The sequence below is a fragment of the Macrotis lagotis genome, chromosome 2 (assembly GCF_037893015.1).
Source record: "Macrotis lagotis isolate mMagLag1 chromosome 2, bilby.v1.9.chrom.fasta, whole genome shotgun sequence".
Classification (NCBI taxonomy): Eukaryota; Metazoa; Chordata; class Mammalia; order Peramelemorphia; family Peramelidae; genus Macrotis; species Macrotis lagotis.
In genome coordinates, this window is record NC_133659.1 from 292672170 (window position 1) to 292687502 (window position 15333).

Genomic DNA, 15333 nt, shown 5'->3' on the forward strand with positions numbered 1-15333 from the left:
CAAAAAATATAGACCCTCATGAGAAATAAAGTAAAGAGAAAAAAATAAAAAATGTGCTTTACTCTTTGTTCCAATACCACCAGCTCTTTCATGGGTGGGTCACATTCTTTATGATAAGTCCATCACAAAATCTAGTTCTATATTTTTCCAACATTGCCATTGCAGATCTCAACTCCCTCCATTTATACCTCCCCACTACTATATGCTATATTTTCTCTCTCCTTTCACCTTTCACTCTATCCCTCTTTGTAAATGTGTTGTAGGGTAGCTGAGTGGTGCAGAAGACGGATCACCAGCCCTGGGGCCAAGAGGCCCTGAGTCCACCCCTTAGGCCCAACAACTACCTGGCCCTGTGGTCCCAGACAGGTCATCCGATCCTAGCTTCTTGCAAGAAGTAAAAAAGAAAATGTGTTATATCTGACCACTCTCCCCCATGGTCCACCCTCTCCTCTATCACTCATATCCCCCCCTTCCCCTATCTCCACTCTCTCTTGTTTACTCCAGATGTCTATACCCCATTGAGTATATATGCTGTTTCCTCTCTGATGAGAGCGAAGGTTTCCTCATTCCCCCTTGCCTTCCACCTTTCCATATCATTGCAATAGCTCATTATAATAAAAAATCTTATTATATGAAATATCTTAGAGTATTCCACCTCTCCTTTCTCTTACTCCCATTACATTTCCCTTTTAGCCATTGACTCCATTTTTACCATATATTATACCTTCAAATTCAGCTCTCTCTTGTGCTTCATCTATAAAAACTCTTTCTACCTGCTCTATTAAATGAGAAGTTTCATATGAGTATTATCAGTATCATTTTTCTATGCAGAAATACATGCAATTCATCATCATTAAGTCCCTTATATTTTACCCTTCTCCTCCACTCTCTATGCTTCACTTGACTCCTGTATTTGAAGATCAACTTTCTGTTCAGCTCTGGTTGTTTCAATGGGAACAACTGAAATTCTCCAAGTTCATTGAAAGTCCATCTTTTTCCCTGGAAGAGGATGTTCAATTTTTGCTGGGTAGTTGATTCTTGGTTGCATTCTGAGCTCTTTTGCCTTCTGGAATATTATATTCCAAGCCCTATGAGCCCTTAATGTAGTTGCTACTATGTCCTGTGTGATCCTGACTGCAGCTCCACAATATTTGAATTGTGTCACTCTGGCTTCTTGTCATATTTTCTCTTTGACTTGGGAGTTCTGGAATTTGGCTATAATATTCCTGGGGGTTGTTTTTTTTATCTCTTTCTGGGGGAAATTGGTGGATTCTCTCAATTTCTATTTTTTCTGCTACTTCTAGGATATATGGGCAATTTTCTTGTAGGAATTCTTTAAAAATGAGGTCAAGGTTCTTTTCCTGATCATGACTTTCAGGTATCCCAGTAATTGGTAAATTATCTTTCCTGAATCTGTTTTCCAGATCAGTTGCTTTTTCAATGAGATGTTTCGCATTTTCTTCTAATTTTTCTTTCTTTTGGTGTTGAAGTATTGTATCTTGATTTCTCGTAAAGTCAACAGCTTCCTTTAGCTCCATTCTAGATCTGAAGGATTTGTTTTCCTCAGAGAGCTTTCTTATCTCTTTTTCCATCTGGCCTATTCTACTTTTTAAAGCATTCTTCTCCTCAATAATTTTTTGAACTGTTTTATCCATTTGACTTATGCTGACTTTTAACATGCTATTTTCTTCGGCATTTTTTCAATCTCCTTGACTAAGCTGCTGATTTCTTTTTCATGTTTTTCCTGTATCTCATTTCTTTTCTCAATTTTTCTTCTTTCTCCCTCACTTGATTTTCAAAATATTTTTTGAGTTCTGTCATAGCCTGAGCCCAGCTTTCATTTTTCTTTCAGTCTTTAGATGCAGGAACTTGTACTTCTTCATCTTCAGACTGAGTTTTTTGATCCTTCTTGGGATCACAGACAATGTATTTCTCAATGGTGTTCCTCTTTTTTTCTCTGTTTACTCATTTCCCCAGCCTGTGCCTGGTTTTGGCGTGCTTCCTGAGCTTTTGAGTATTATTGGGACATCCCCCCCAAAAAAAAAGATCTCAGTGTGTGAAGCTCTGTCTTCCCTCCTGGTCTGTGAATGACCACAAGTGCACCCCTCTTCCACGGGGCTGAGCTGGTTGGGGGGGGCCTGCTGCTGTTGTTCTATGGTGGGGTCTAGACTATGATCAGGATCTGAATGTGGTCAGAGCCCCACAGTCCTGTTCCACGTACAGAGGGCAGACCTCAGAAGTCTCTCTCCACTCCCCTACCTTTGGTAGGCTGAGCACTCAAGTCTCAGTTGCCTGGGGGGCTGCTTACTGGCTCCTCCTGCTTCCTTTTCCTGGATCTGGGCTGCCATGCTCCTTGCTGAGTGCCCTGAGGGCCGGGCTTCACATGCTCCCTCTGTGGGTTCTGTCTCTTGGAAATTTAGTTAGAGTCTTAATTGTATGATTTTTGAAATATTATGGTGAGAGCACCTAAGAGAGGCTCTTCTGTCACCATCTTGACTCTGCCCACCCAAAATACTTTTTTGACAAGTGACTCCTATATTATCATTATATGCCTATACATGATATAGGGATTACTTATTGGAGAGTATAATTCTTTGACATCTAACTTGGTAAACCTGAAAGGGACATAAAAAAGTTATCTTCTTCAAAAGAGTTCCTTTAATCCTAGATGAGAAGTTTTGAATTTGAATCTCAAATAGCAAGTTTCATTGAAGAAACATTTAAATCAATAGAGAGAAGAAAGAATACTAAAAATTCATCATTTGTGGAAGTTTTGGAAAATACACCCCTTGCCCCCAAACCATCTGAATCCTATTGAAGCAGCCCCAAAGACTATGTGGTGCCCTTAATAATCACTTACTTTCCCTGCTCAGCATGACATTTATAACAATGAATTAACTGGAAGCATTTCCTCTTATAGTTAAACTAAGGTATTTATGAATCTCTTCATGACTCTTGAAAGCCATAAACCTTTTAACTAATAAAGAGTTCATGATATTTTCTTTGCAATCTCACATTCCTACTTCTTTATTTTTCATCTATCATTATCCTTTCCTTTCTGGATATATGAATGCAGACTAAATGAATATCCCTCCCCTTTTCTCTCTTTTCCTGATTCTCTTGAAAAAGCTTCTTTGATAAACTCCATAAGTAGGGGCTTAACTTTTAAAAGGAATTCTTCCTCTGGGAATTTACTAGGCATACATGGAAATTTCCTTGCCAGTTCACTATTGAAATTCAATTTATCTTGTAATAACCCCAAATTACTTATATGTACCAGGTATTTGATAGAAATGGAGTAGTTTTGACACCAGAAATTATCATCCCTGATGATACCTTTGTTGATTATTGTAAAACCATAGGGAAAAGTTAATAAGCACTTCTTTCTAAGACAGATTCATCACTATGTCAATTATCAAAAGGAACTTTCCCAAGTATTTTCTCAGAATATAATATACTGTCTTTTTCTTCCCTATTTCTAGTGAACTAAATTTGTTATGACTTTGGCTAGGGATAAATGTAGAATTTGGATGAAGCATGGAAGAATAACATTTTTGCCTGTGTATCTCTCCTTCCTGAAAGTCAGGTAACAGTTACTGAAGACAGTTCTAGAAGTAAATAAAACCTTGGATATGAAAAACTTATCCTTGAAAGAAAAAAAAATGCTGTTAAAGAGAATGATGGGTCTAAGCCCAAGAAAGTACTGTTGAGTCTTACTTTAGATTACTGTCTCTAAACTGTTGGTAGAAAGTTTCATTAGTTCACAATTTAGAAAAGGGTCATAAATATCAATTCCAATGTTTTGTTTTGCAAATGATGAAATGAGCACCAAAGAAGTCAAATGTCTTCACCTCCCAGTTCCCCTATTGGTCAAACTGAGTGTTAATCTGAGCATTTATAAGACATGGAATCTCTTTTTTCTCATATTCTTAAAAATAGTTCATCAGTTGTATATAGTTTAACTCTATTGCTGCTGAAAGGTGGGAAAATGGATATATTCCAGATGGTCTCTTTGGTTGAAAGCACTCTCCATATTCTCTGACTTAAATTGTGTTGTTTAGGATATATATGTATATATATATATATATATATACATATATATATATATATATATATGAATGAAACCCCATATTAAAATATGTTTTACCTATGTGTTGCTTGTGCTATGTCAGTATGCCTATAATACTTACAAAAAAGAAAAATTTTGAGAATAAATTGTTAAATTTAATAACCATTTATAAAACTGAAACAACCGTTCCTAATTTAAAATTTACAGTTATATATATACATTTATTCTGTGAATTTATTTTTTTGTCATTCAGTGATTAAGATTATATTTTTTAAAAAAAAAGTTTAAATGTTCCTTCTCTGAAATTTTGAACAAAATCTAAAAGTCCAAAAAAGAAAAGTGTGGGAAAGGAAATGCTGCTGAATAGGTATGATTTCCCATGTTTAGGTATCCATTGCCTTAGTTGGAGGGAAAAAAAGAAGCTAAACCCTTATATTGAAATTGGTTTCTAAAATAAGGACAAATCTTGTAGGTTCAATTCTTGGTAAAAAGGAAAAGAAGAAAAACTAATGTTACATCTGCCAGGAGATGTCTTCTACTTGAAGGGAGAGTATTGTCAAAGCAAAAAAAAAAAATGAACAATATCTTGAAAGGTCACCAGAAGAGCATAAAACTGTGGGACATGTTCTCATAGTTCTCATTTTAGTGATCTCCTTTAGAGCTTTGGTTCTGGAAAGTTGGTTGTTAATGACAATATTCAACTCCATTCAGTGCCAGTTTTATTTTCCCACCATGGGAAATCAGAAGGAGTGATTAATGATAAGAATCTATTCCACCATAGTACTAGAATTCAAATGAGATGTCCAGGAACTAAAATAATTTGCTTATGAAGACAGAAACTGGTAAAGGAAAATTCACATCAAACTAAGATTAAAATAGGGCTTATCATCATAGCATAGATTCAGAGCTAGGAGGAATCTTAGAGGTATTACACATAATGCACCAATTTTACAGATGAGGAAACCAAGGTACAGAGAGGTAATGAGAATTGCCCAGGGACATACATGTAACAAGATCTTGCTATCTGAAAAGAATTAATGAAATTATTAACTCCTTGAGGGCAGCAACTGTTTAGCATATGGTAGGTGCTTAATATTTGTTTTTTTAACCTTATTATTTTTATTTAATGAATTTTGTTGATTTAAGCCCAGCATAAAGATTGTATGTGCCCACGTATGGTTTAGCTAAAGATAATGGTTTAATAATAACCATTGATCCACTGAAGGTTTATTTTTCCATGTAGCCATTCACATAAGACTTGGTCAATTTTAAACTATTTCTATTTCTTTCACAGGCTCATCTAGTAGCTGCTTTCGAAAAAAGCTTAGGGAATATGACTGGTCGTCTACAAAGCTTAACCATGACAGCAGAGCAAAAGGTATGTTTATAGCAATTGATTCTGGGATTTGAAAGATTTAGTAAATTGTATCAGATATGGGACCACTTAAACAATAGAAGATGTATTTTCCTTTTAGAGACTTTGACACTCAGTCTTCATAAAGCTCTGGCTGATAGTAGCTCAGAGCTTCCCATTTGCCCTGTCACACAGAAACTGAAAGCTAAAACTGCTTCATCTATAGATTTTAATTCAAGGAACTCTGACTTTCAACGTAATATATACTGGAAGACTCAATGTCAAAGTTTTCTTAAATTCTCTCAAAATATTTCACTGCTGTTTGGAGCCCTTCATAAAAAGCTAGATGTAAACAAAAAGAAATAATGTTATTAGAAAGAAATCATATTTATTTTGGAATTTTATAAAGCTGGAAGGACAAGTAATTTGCACAGTGGATAGAGTACTAAGCCCAGAGTCAGGAAGACTCATCTTCCTAAATTCAAATCTGTTTTAGTGATGTCACTTGGGAAAATCACTTAACTCGGTTTGCCTCAGTTTCCTCATCTTTAAAATGATTTGGAGAAGAAAAGGATAAAGCACTCCAGGATCTTTGCAAAAAAATCCCAAATGTGATCCTGTAAAATTGGACATGACTGAAAAATGATTGAATAATAAACTAATCTTGGAGAGAGTTCTGTAAAGACAGAACATTATAAAAGCAGTAAAATATCCATAGTATGTTTCTCAATTATATGGAAAATTACTTATTAAATTCCTACTAAATAACAGTTTCTGTGCCAAGCATTTTACATCTATTATCTCATTTGATCTTTATCATAATTATGGGAGATAAGATTATCAATTACTCTAATTTAGGGAACTGAGTCAAAGATAATTTAAGTGACTTGCTCATAGTCACAGAACTAATAAATGTCTGTGGCTTTATTTGAATTTAGACCTTCCTGATTCAGTCTTAACCTTCTATCCATGAGCCAACAGGCTGCCTCTCCAGCAATTATAGATAGTAGACTATTATTGACTCAGTTCCTAAAATTCCATTTGACAAGAATTTATTAATTTTCTATTAAGCATTGTGCACTTTGATAGACACTTGAGATGCAGAAATAAACATAAACTCATTCTACTGGAGAAACATCTGTTCAGATAAGTAAATATACAATTTATTTCAAGTAAACAAAAAGGGGAGAGTACTACCAGCTAGGATGTTTAGGATGGGTGATGGCTCCCAGGTTGAGTGTGAAAAGTACAAGTACAATCAAAGAAGATGAGCAGGAGGAATGTTGCAGGTAAGAGGGTCAGCTTGTGCAAAGACACAGAGAGGGAAATTAGGGTGATCTATTTGGGTGATAACATGGAGATCACTTCGGAACGTAGAAAACATGAAGGAGATAATTATTCTCTAAATTCTAATGTACAGTGCCAAGTTAGAAGGGAAAGTTGATCCATTCTCTGAAATAACCTTTAGTCTAGCATAGGATAAGATACCAACAAAGGTCATTATATTAAGTAAGATTAAATGAGAAATGCATTTGAAAGTATTTGGTAAGTACTTGCTAAGAACTGAGAAAGGCCATTACTGAAAGAAAAATCACAAAAGAATTGTTCTTTGACTTATACTCCACATGGTAGGCAGAAATTTATGAAGCAAAGAGGAGCATAGAGTAGGTATAAAGGACAACATGAATAAAGATATGGCAAAGGAAGGCTGATGACGGAACAAGGAGGACCCTGAATGCCAGACAAAGTAATATGAACTTAGTAAGTAATTACGAAGTTTTTTGTCTTTGTTTTTGTTTTTAGTAGATAGTATTTTGTTTTTTCCAATTATATATAAAAATAGTTGACAACATTTATAAGATTTTGAGTTCCCAATTTTTCTCCTTCCCTCCCCCCTTCCCAAGAGCAAGCAGTATGATATAAGTTATGTATGTGTGATTATCTTACACATATTTCCATGACAGTCATGTGGGGAAAAAAAGACAGAACTAAAAAGAAACTGCACATACACATACACATACACACACACACACACACACACACACACACATATCCCACACAGAGTACATTTCGACTCCATAGTTCTTTCTCTTAATGTGGAGAGCATTTTCTATCACAAGTTTTTAGGAATTATCTTGGATCACTGTATTGCTAAGAAGGGTCAAATCAATCATTGTTGATCATTGCACAGTGTTATTGTTTCTGTGGATAATGTTCTGGTTCTGCTCATTTCTCTCAATATCAATTCATGTAAGTTTTCCAGGTTTTTCTGATATCTGCATGTTTATGATTTCTTATATAATGATCTTCAATTGCATTCCTATACCAAAATATGAGCAGTAATTCCCAAATTGATGAGTAGTCTCTCAATTTCCATTTGTTTGTAATCATAGAAAAGAGCTATGATAAATATTTTTTGTACATGTAGGGACTTTTCCCTTTCTTATCATATTTTTGGGAGACAGAACCAGTAATGATACTTATGGATCAAAACATATACTTAGTTTGATTTCCCTTTGGCAATCCAAATTTCTCCCCAGAATGGTTGGATCAGTTCACAACTCCACCAATAATGCATCAGTATCCCAAGTTTCCCACATTCCAACATTTATCATTTTCCTTTATTATCATATTAGCCAATCTGATAGGTGTGAGGTGGCACCCCAGAGTCGTTTTAATTTGCATTTCTTTAATTGATAGTGGTTCATAGCATTTTGTTTCATATAATTATAGAAAGCTTTAATTTCTTCATCTGAAAATTGCTTGTTCATATCCTTTGATCATTTATCAACTGGTGAATTACTTGTAGTCTAATAAATTTGACTCTCTCTCTCTTTATAGATATATAGATATATCTATATATATCTTTCTTATTGCTGAAGATGAATTTCTAGTATGATATTAAATAATAGGGGTGACAATGAATATTGTTATTTCACCCCTGATTTTATTGGGATGGCTTCTTTCTAGATTATCCCCATTACAGATAATGCTTGCTGATGGTTTTAGATAGATCTTAAATAAAGCCCCATTTATTCCTATGCTTTCTGGTGTTTTTTTTTAATAGAAATGAATACTGTATTTTGTCAAAAAGTTTATTCTACATCTATTGTGATTATCATTATTTCTGTTGGTTTTGTGATTGATATGGTCATTTATACTAATAGTTTTCCTAATACTGAACCAACCCCATATTATCATAGTGTATTATCCTGATGATAAATGGCCATAGTCTCTTTGCTAATATTTTGTTCTAAATTTTTGCATCAATATCATTATGGAAATTGTCTAATATTTTCTTTGTTTTAGTTCTTCCTGGTTTACGTATCATCACTATATTTGTGTCAGAAAAAGAATTTTATAGGATTCTTTTGCATATGTTTTTGTAATTATTTTATATAATATTGGAATTGTTCTTTAAATGTTTGGTGGGCTATACTTGTAAGGCCACTTAGCCCTGGAGAATTTTTCTTAGACAATTCATTGATGGCTTTTTCAAGTTCTTTTCCTAAAAATGGGACTATTTAAGTATTTTATTTCCTCTTGTGTTAATCTGGGCAATTCATATTTTTGTAAATATTTAGTCCTTTCACTTAGATAATTAGATTTGTTGGCATACAGTTGAGTAAATTAGCTTCTAATTATTGCTGTACTTTCTTCTTCATTGGTAATGAATTCCCCTTATTTATTTTCATATTGGTAATTTAGTCTTTTATAAATCAAAATAACCAAAGGTTTATTTTATCCCCCAATAATATCAGCTGTTTTATTTATTAATTAAATATTTTTCCTTACTTTCAATTTTACTGATATCTCCTTTAATTTGCAGAATTTCTAATCTGGTGTTTTTTGAGTATTTTTAACTTTTAATTTTTCTAGCTTTTTAAGTTGCATTCACAATGCATTGATTAGTGATAGATATATAAATCTGTAATATAGATATACATTTTTCCTTAAGTACTCTTTTGACTGTAAGCCATCATTTTTGTTATGTTGTCTCATTATTTTCATTCTTTTTGATGAAATTATTGATTGTTTCTATGATTTGTTGTTGAATCACTCATTCTTTAGGAATAGATTATTTAGTTGACTACTAATTTTGGACTATCTTTCCATGACCTTTATTGCATATAATTTATATTTCATCACTTTCTGAAAAAAATGGAGTCAATATCTTTGTCTTTCTTCATTTGATTGTGAAGTTTTATTCCCTAATATATGGTATAATTTTGTTTTAATTAGCATATATTGATGATGAAAAAAGTATATATTCCTTCCTCACCATTCAGTTTTCTGTAGATATCTCTAAAATCTAACATTTCTAAAATTCTATTCAGTTCCTTACCTTCTTTATTGTTTATTTTGTCATTATATTTTTCTAGTTCTGAGATGGGGAGTTGAGATCCCTGATTAGTATAGATTTGCTGTCTTTGTTATTTCTTTTCCTCCCCTTAACTTACTAAACTACTCTAGGAATTTGCATTCTATATCACTTGGTGCATGTTTGTTTAGTATTGATATTGTCTCATTATCTATAGTACTTTTAGCAAAATGCAATTTCCTTCCTTTTCTTTTTTTAATTAGATCTCTATTTTTTGCTTTTCCTTTGTCTGGGATCAGGATTGGTTCCTTTCCTTTTTTTTTTGTTTACTTCAACTGAAACAATTTATATAACTACAGTCTTTTACTTTTACTCTGTATGTGTCCCTCTTCTTCAAATGCTTTTGTAAACAACATAATGTAGGATTTGGCTTTTTAATCCACTTTGCTGTCTGATCCCTTTATTATGGGAGAGTTCATTTCATTCATATTCACAGTTATGATTACTTAACTGTGATCTCCGCCAACCTATTTATACTTTTCTCTCTCTCCTTTTATCCTGTCCTTCCTAACCAGTGTTGTGTTTTTAATCATTGCCTACTTCAGTCTGTCCTCCCTTCAATAAATCCCTACCTTCCTTTTCTTTTACCATTATATTCTTACTTCTTCTTGGGTGAGGTAGATTTCTTTACCCAATTACGTGTTTGTTATTTCCACTTTGAACTAAATCCAATGAGAGTAAGGTTCAAAACAACTCCTTTCTTCTTTATTTCTCCTGTAATAGGTCTTCATATGACATGATTTACTCCATTCTTCCTTTCCCTAGCCTCATTGCCCATAATTTTTTTATCCCTTATTTAATTAAGTTTTCATCATCCCATTAATCTTATAGTCTTCTGTCAAAGTATATTCCTTCTAAATACCCTAATAGAAATATGGTTCTTAAGATTTACAAGGTTCATCTTCCCATGTAGCAAGATAAAGTCGTCATGTTGAATATCACTTTTTTCTTTTATGTTTTATTTTTTAGAAAGATTTTATTTACTTTGAGTTTTACAATTTTTCCTCTATTCTTGCTTCCCTCCCCCCATCCCACATAGAAGGTAGTCTGTTACTCTTTACATTGTTTCCATGGTATACATTGATTTAAGTTTAAATATATGAGAAAGTAATTATATCCTTAAGGAAGAAAAATAAAGTATTAGAGATAGCAAAATTATATAACCTTTTTTTCCCCAAAATTGAAGGTAATAGTCTTTCTTCAAACTCCACAATTCTTTCTCTGGATACAGATGGTATTCTCCATCGCAGATGGCCCAAAATTGTCCCTAGTTGTTGTACTGATGGAATGAGCAAGTCCATCAAAATTGATCATCACCCCCATGTTGCTGTTAGGACATACATTGTTTTTCTGGTTCTGCTTATTTCGCTCAGCATCAGTTCACGCAAATCCATCCAGGCTTCCCTGAATTAACATCCCTTCTAGTTTCTTAAAGAACAATAATGTCCCATGACATACATATACCACAATTTATTAAGCCATTCCCCAACATTCACTTAATTTCCAATTCTTTTCCACCACAAACAGGGCTGCTATAAATATTTTTGTATAAGTGATGTTTTTACCCTTTTTCAGAATCTCTTCAGGGTATAGACCCAGTAGTGGTATTGACGGATCAAAGGGTATACATATTTTTGTTGCCCTTTGGGCATAATTGCTAATTTCTCCCCAGAAAGGTTAGATGAAGTCAAGTTCCACCAACAATATTTTAGTGTCCCAGATTTCCCACATCGTTTCCAACATTGATCATCATTCTTTCTGGTCATATTGACCAGTCTGAGAGGTGTGAGGTGGTACATCAGAGATGCTTTAATTTGCATTTCTCTAATAAATAATGATTTAGAGCAATTTATGATTTTTTTATGCTTCTTGGGTCTGGTATTTGAAGATCTGATTTTCAGTTCATCTCTGGTCTTTTCATCAGGAAAATTTTAAAGTGCTCTATTTTATTGAATGTCTACCTTTTCCTGTGAAAGAATATGCTCAGTTTTCCTGCGTCATTGATTCTTGGTTGTAATCTAACTTCTTTACCTTCTAAAATAGTGTGTTCCAAGCTCTCCAATTCTTTAATACAGTAGTTTCTAAGTCCTGCTTAATCCTGACTGTGGCTCCTTAATACTTGAATTGTTTCTTTTTCATTGACCTGACAGTTCTGGAACTTGGCAGTAGCATTCCTTGGAACTTTCATTTTGGGATCTCTTTCAGGAGATGCTTGATGGATTCCTTGAATGACTATTTAACCCCTGGTTCTAGCATATCAGGGCAGTTTTTAAAATATTCTGAAATGATATCCAGTTTATTTTGTTTTTTAAATGACTTTCAGGTGGTCTATAATTCTTAATTATCTATCCTCTTCCAGGTCAGTTGTTTTTGCCATGAAATATTTCTCAAATCTTCAATTTTTTCATTCTTTTTTATTTTGGAATTGATTCTTGATGTATCATAGAGTCATTATCTTCCTCTTACCCAATTCTGATTATTAAGGAATTTTTTTTTCAGTTAACTCTTGAAACTTTTTCCATTTGCCTATTTTAAATTTCAAGGCATTGATTTTTCCCCTATTTTTAAGAAGTTTTTTCCTCTCGAGTCTTGAGTCAATTTTTGTGCCTTCCTTTCTTAACTATTGACTTTTCCCCTTAACTCCAATGAATAAATCTCGTTTCTTTCCCCAGTTTTTCTTTTACTTTCTTAGTTGATTTTAAAAATCTTTTCTGACTTCCAATTGTACTTTTTGGACTTGAGACCAATTCATATTCTCCTTTGAGATTTCACATTTAGGCCTTTTAATATTATTGCCCACTTCTGACTTTATATTTTCATTTTTTTCTGATGTCATATTTTCTAAGGTCAGAGCTGTTTTTTTTTTTTTAGTATAAAAGGAAAACTGTTCTAAGACTTTTGTACTCGTTCAAATGTCTGGTCACTAACTTTCAGTGCCAGAGTCTCTGGGGCTGGTGTTTTGCCCACTGCGATAATTTGACTCAATTTAGTAGCAACTGTTGTGCTTAACAGGATTGGTGGTTTGAATTCTTTGCTAGGATTGGAGGGCTCACAGCTGACCTGCCGTTAAAGTGACCTACTGAGTCTGGACCACAGGGCTTTGGTTGCTGATCTGTGCTGTGGTTAAGAGCATCCTTCTGACTTGCCAGACTGTGCTGCATTCCCCTTTTACCCAATTGGGACAGACCTTTCCTGAAGTCCTTCTCATTTTTGTCTTGGGTTAGAAAATTGTTTCACCCTGGCTCTTTGTGGATTTTGTTGCTCCATAATTCCTTAAGAACAGTGCCAGGAGGGTTCCAGAGTTACAAAAGCTTCAGATTGTTCTAGACTTCTAGTTTTTGAACTGGAGTAGTTCTACCCTGAAACAGCACCTGAAAAGACTTTGGATTTACTATCCTTATTATTATTCTTAAAGTCTTATTATTATTTTGGAAATTTGATTTAATATTGTTTCTAAAGGAAATTGAAGAGAACTCAGGTATCTTCCTGGCTTTGTTTCCCTCTCTCTGCTATCTTGGCCCAAAATGGAAGATTTTTGAGTAGAGAAGCAAATTATCCAAACAGATCTGTGCATAAGAAAGTTATTATGAGAGATATACCAGCCAGGTGGAGGAGTAGATAGAATGCTGAACCTGGAGTCAGGAAGTCCTGAGTTCAAGTTTACCTTCAGTAAATTACTAGTTCTGTGACCCTAGGCAAACCACTTTTTCCCTGTTTGCCTTAGTTTCCCACAGCTGTAATCATGTCTTATTTGATCATCACAATAACCTTGGGAAGTAAATGCTACTATTACCTTATTTTACAAATAGGGAAAATGAGGAAAACAAAAATTTGTGATTTCCCCAAGATCATTCAGCTAGTAACTAAGTGGTTCATTGGATAGAGTACCAAGTTTATAGTTAGGAAGATTCTGGTTTGTGATTTCAAATGTGACCTTATACACCTTTTTAGTTGAGTGACCCTGAACGAGTCACTTAACACTGTTTGCCTCAGTTTCTTTATCTGTGAAACAAGCGGGAGAAGCAAATGGCAAACCACCCTACTAATTTTGCCAAGAAAATCCCAAATGAGGTCACAAAGAGTCATATAAGACTGAAAAAACAACAATAATAAATTTCCTAACTCGATGCCCAGTGTGCCATCCACTGTACCACTCAGACTCCCAGTGTTCTAACTGCTGGTGGCCCAACACTCCCACAAGCACTTAAGTTGGAACCCAAGAACTCAGCAATATGAAGATGCTTTTAACCTGAAGTTTAACAGGCATATATTTTCCATTTTACCATTCTGAATCTTCAACAAATTCAGGAGTGGCCCTGTAGAATGTTAGTGTCAAATCAGTCTGCCAGGATAAGGTAGTAATCAAAATTAGGTACAGATAGCTAAATTAATTTATTTGTTGAGTGAGATTATTTAATGTAGTTCATTAAAATGCCAACATTTATTAAAGTGCTCCTCTCTGTTAGGCACTAGGGATAGAAAGTTAGAAATGAAATGGCTTCTGTCTTCAAGGTATTCCCCCCAAAATCATTCTAAATTCACTGTAGTTGCTGCTGAGTTGTTCTCTCTAGCAATAATTATCCAACAGATTCAGTTATTCTTGTCATTTCTTAGTTGGAGATAATAAAACCATATCATCAACACATTATAGAGGTGCTTGTCTTCCCATTTTCTTACCACTTGAGGATATATCTTAAACACATTTTCATGATAAGAACTAATGGTAGTCCCAGGTTGTTTATATTCTTGAAGACTATAGCTTCTCTTATTCATTCTGATATTAGTGATAATACAATGAAATAGGCTTTCAATAAGCACTGATAACCTGAGATCCATAATGGAATGATATAATTAGAAAGGGACAATCTTGTCAATGGAGTGAAAGTCTGATTAAAGGTTGATTTATTTCATAAGGAAAGTAGGAGAAATATTCTCCAGGGTAGCATTCTGACTTGGGATTTCCTCCACACAGGAAACTCCAATTGTAAAATTTGCCTTCACTAATGTGCAATAGTAACTCATCTATTATTTTTTTCATATAGTTGCCCTGAAGACTGATCAGTTAATGACTTAACTAGGGTCCTACAATCCATTCTTAGATGACAATACAATGAGACCTCTATTTATTATACTGTGCTACAACACTATGAAGAGTTTTAAGTCTTGTGTTGTTCATAACTAATTTCTTAATACAATGAAATAGTGTAATAGTAGTAGTTAGACATAGTATATAGAGCTATATTATATACTATCTCTCTGTTTATCTGTTGGTCTTTTTCTGACTACCATTTGGCTATTAAATGTCTTTTTATATATGTGTCTTTCTGTTTACATATACATATACATATACATATATATATATATATATATACAAACACATGGATAGATGGATGGATATAAAGATAAATAGATATCTGTGGTTATCTATCTATAGGCAGACATGGATAGATATTGATTCAAACTTGTAATTTCATTGGCAAAGGAAACTTTTAACAAAGAAACTCCCTCCATCAATGCAACTAGTTAGCA

The 15333-nt window shown here is 33.9% G+C and overlaps 1 protein-coding gene across 9 annotated transcripts in view; it reads left to right on the forward strand.

Annotated features, from left to right (window-relative positions):
• Positions 1-15333, forward strand: part of NAV3 (neuron navigator 3) — a 1126484-nt gene that overhangs the window by 1057918 nt on the left and 53233 nt on the right. For all 9 annotated transcript variants that reach the window (XM_074226484.1, XM_074226477.1, XM_074226479.1 and 6 more), the window contains one exon: positions 5364-5447. In XM_074226484.1, the coding sequence (XP_074082585.1) occupies positions 5364-5447 (84 nt within the window). The remainder of the gene's footprint in view (positions 1-5363; positions 5448-15333) is intronic.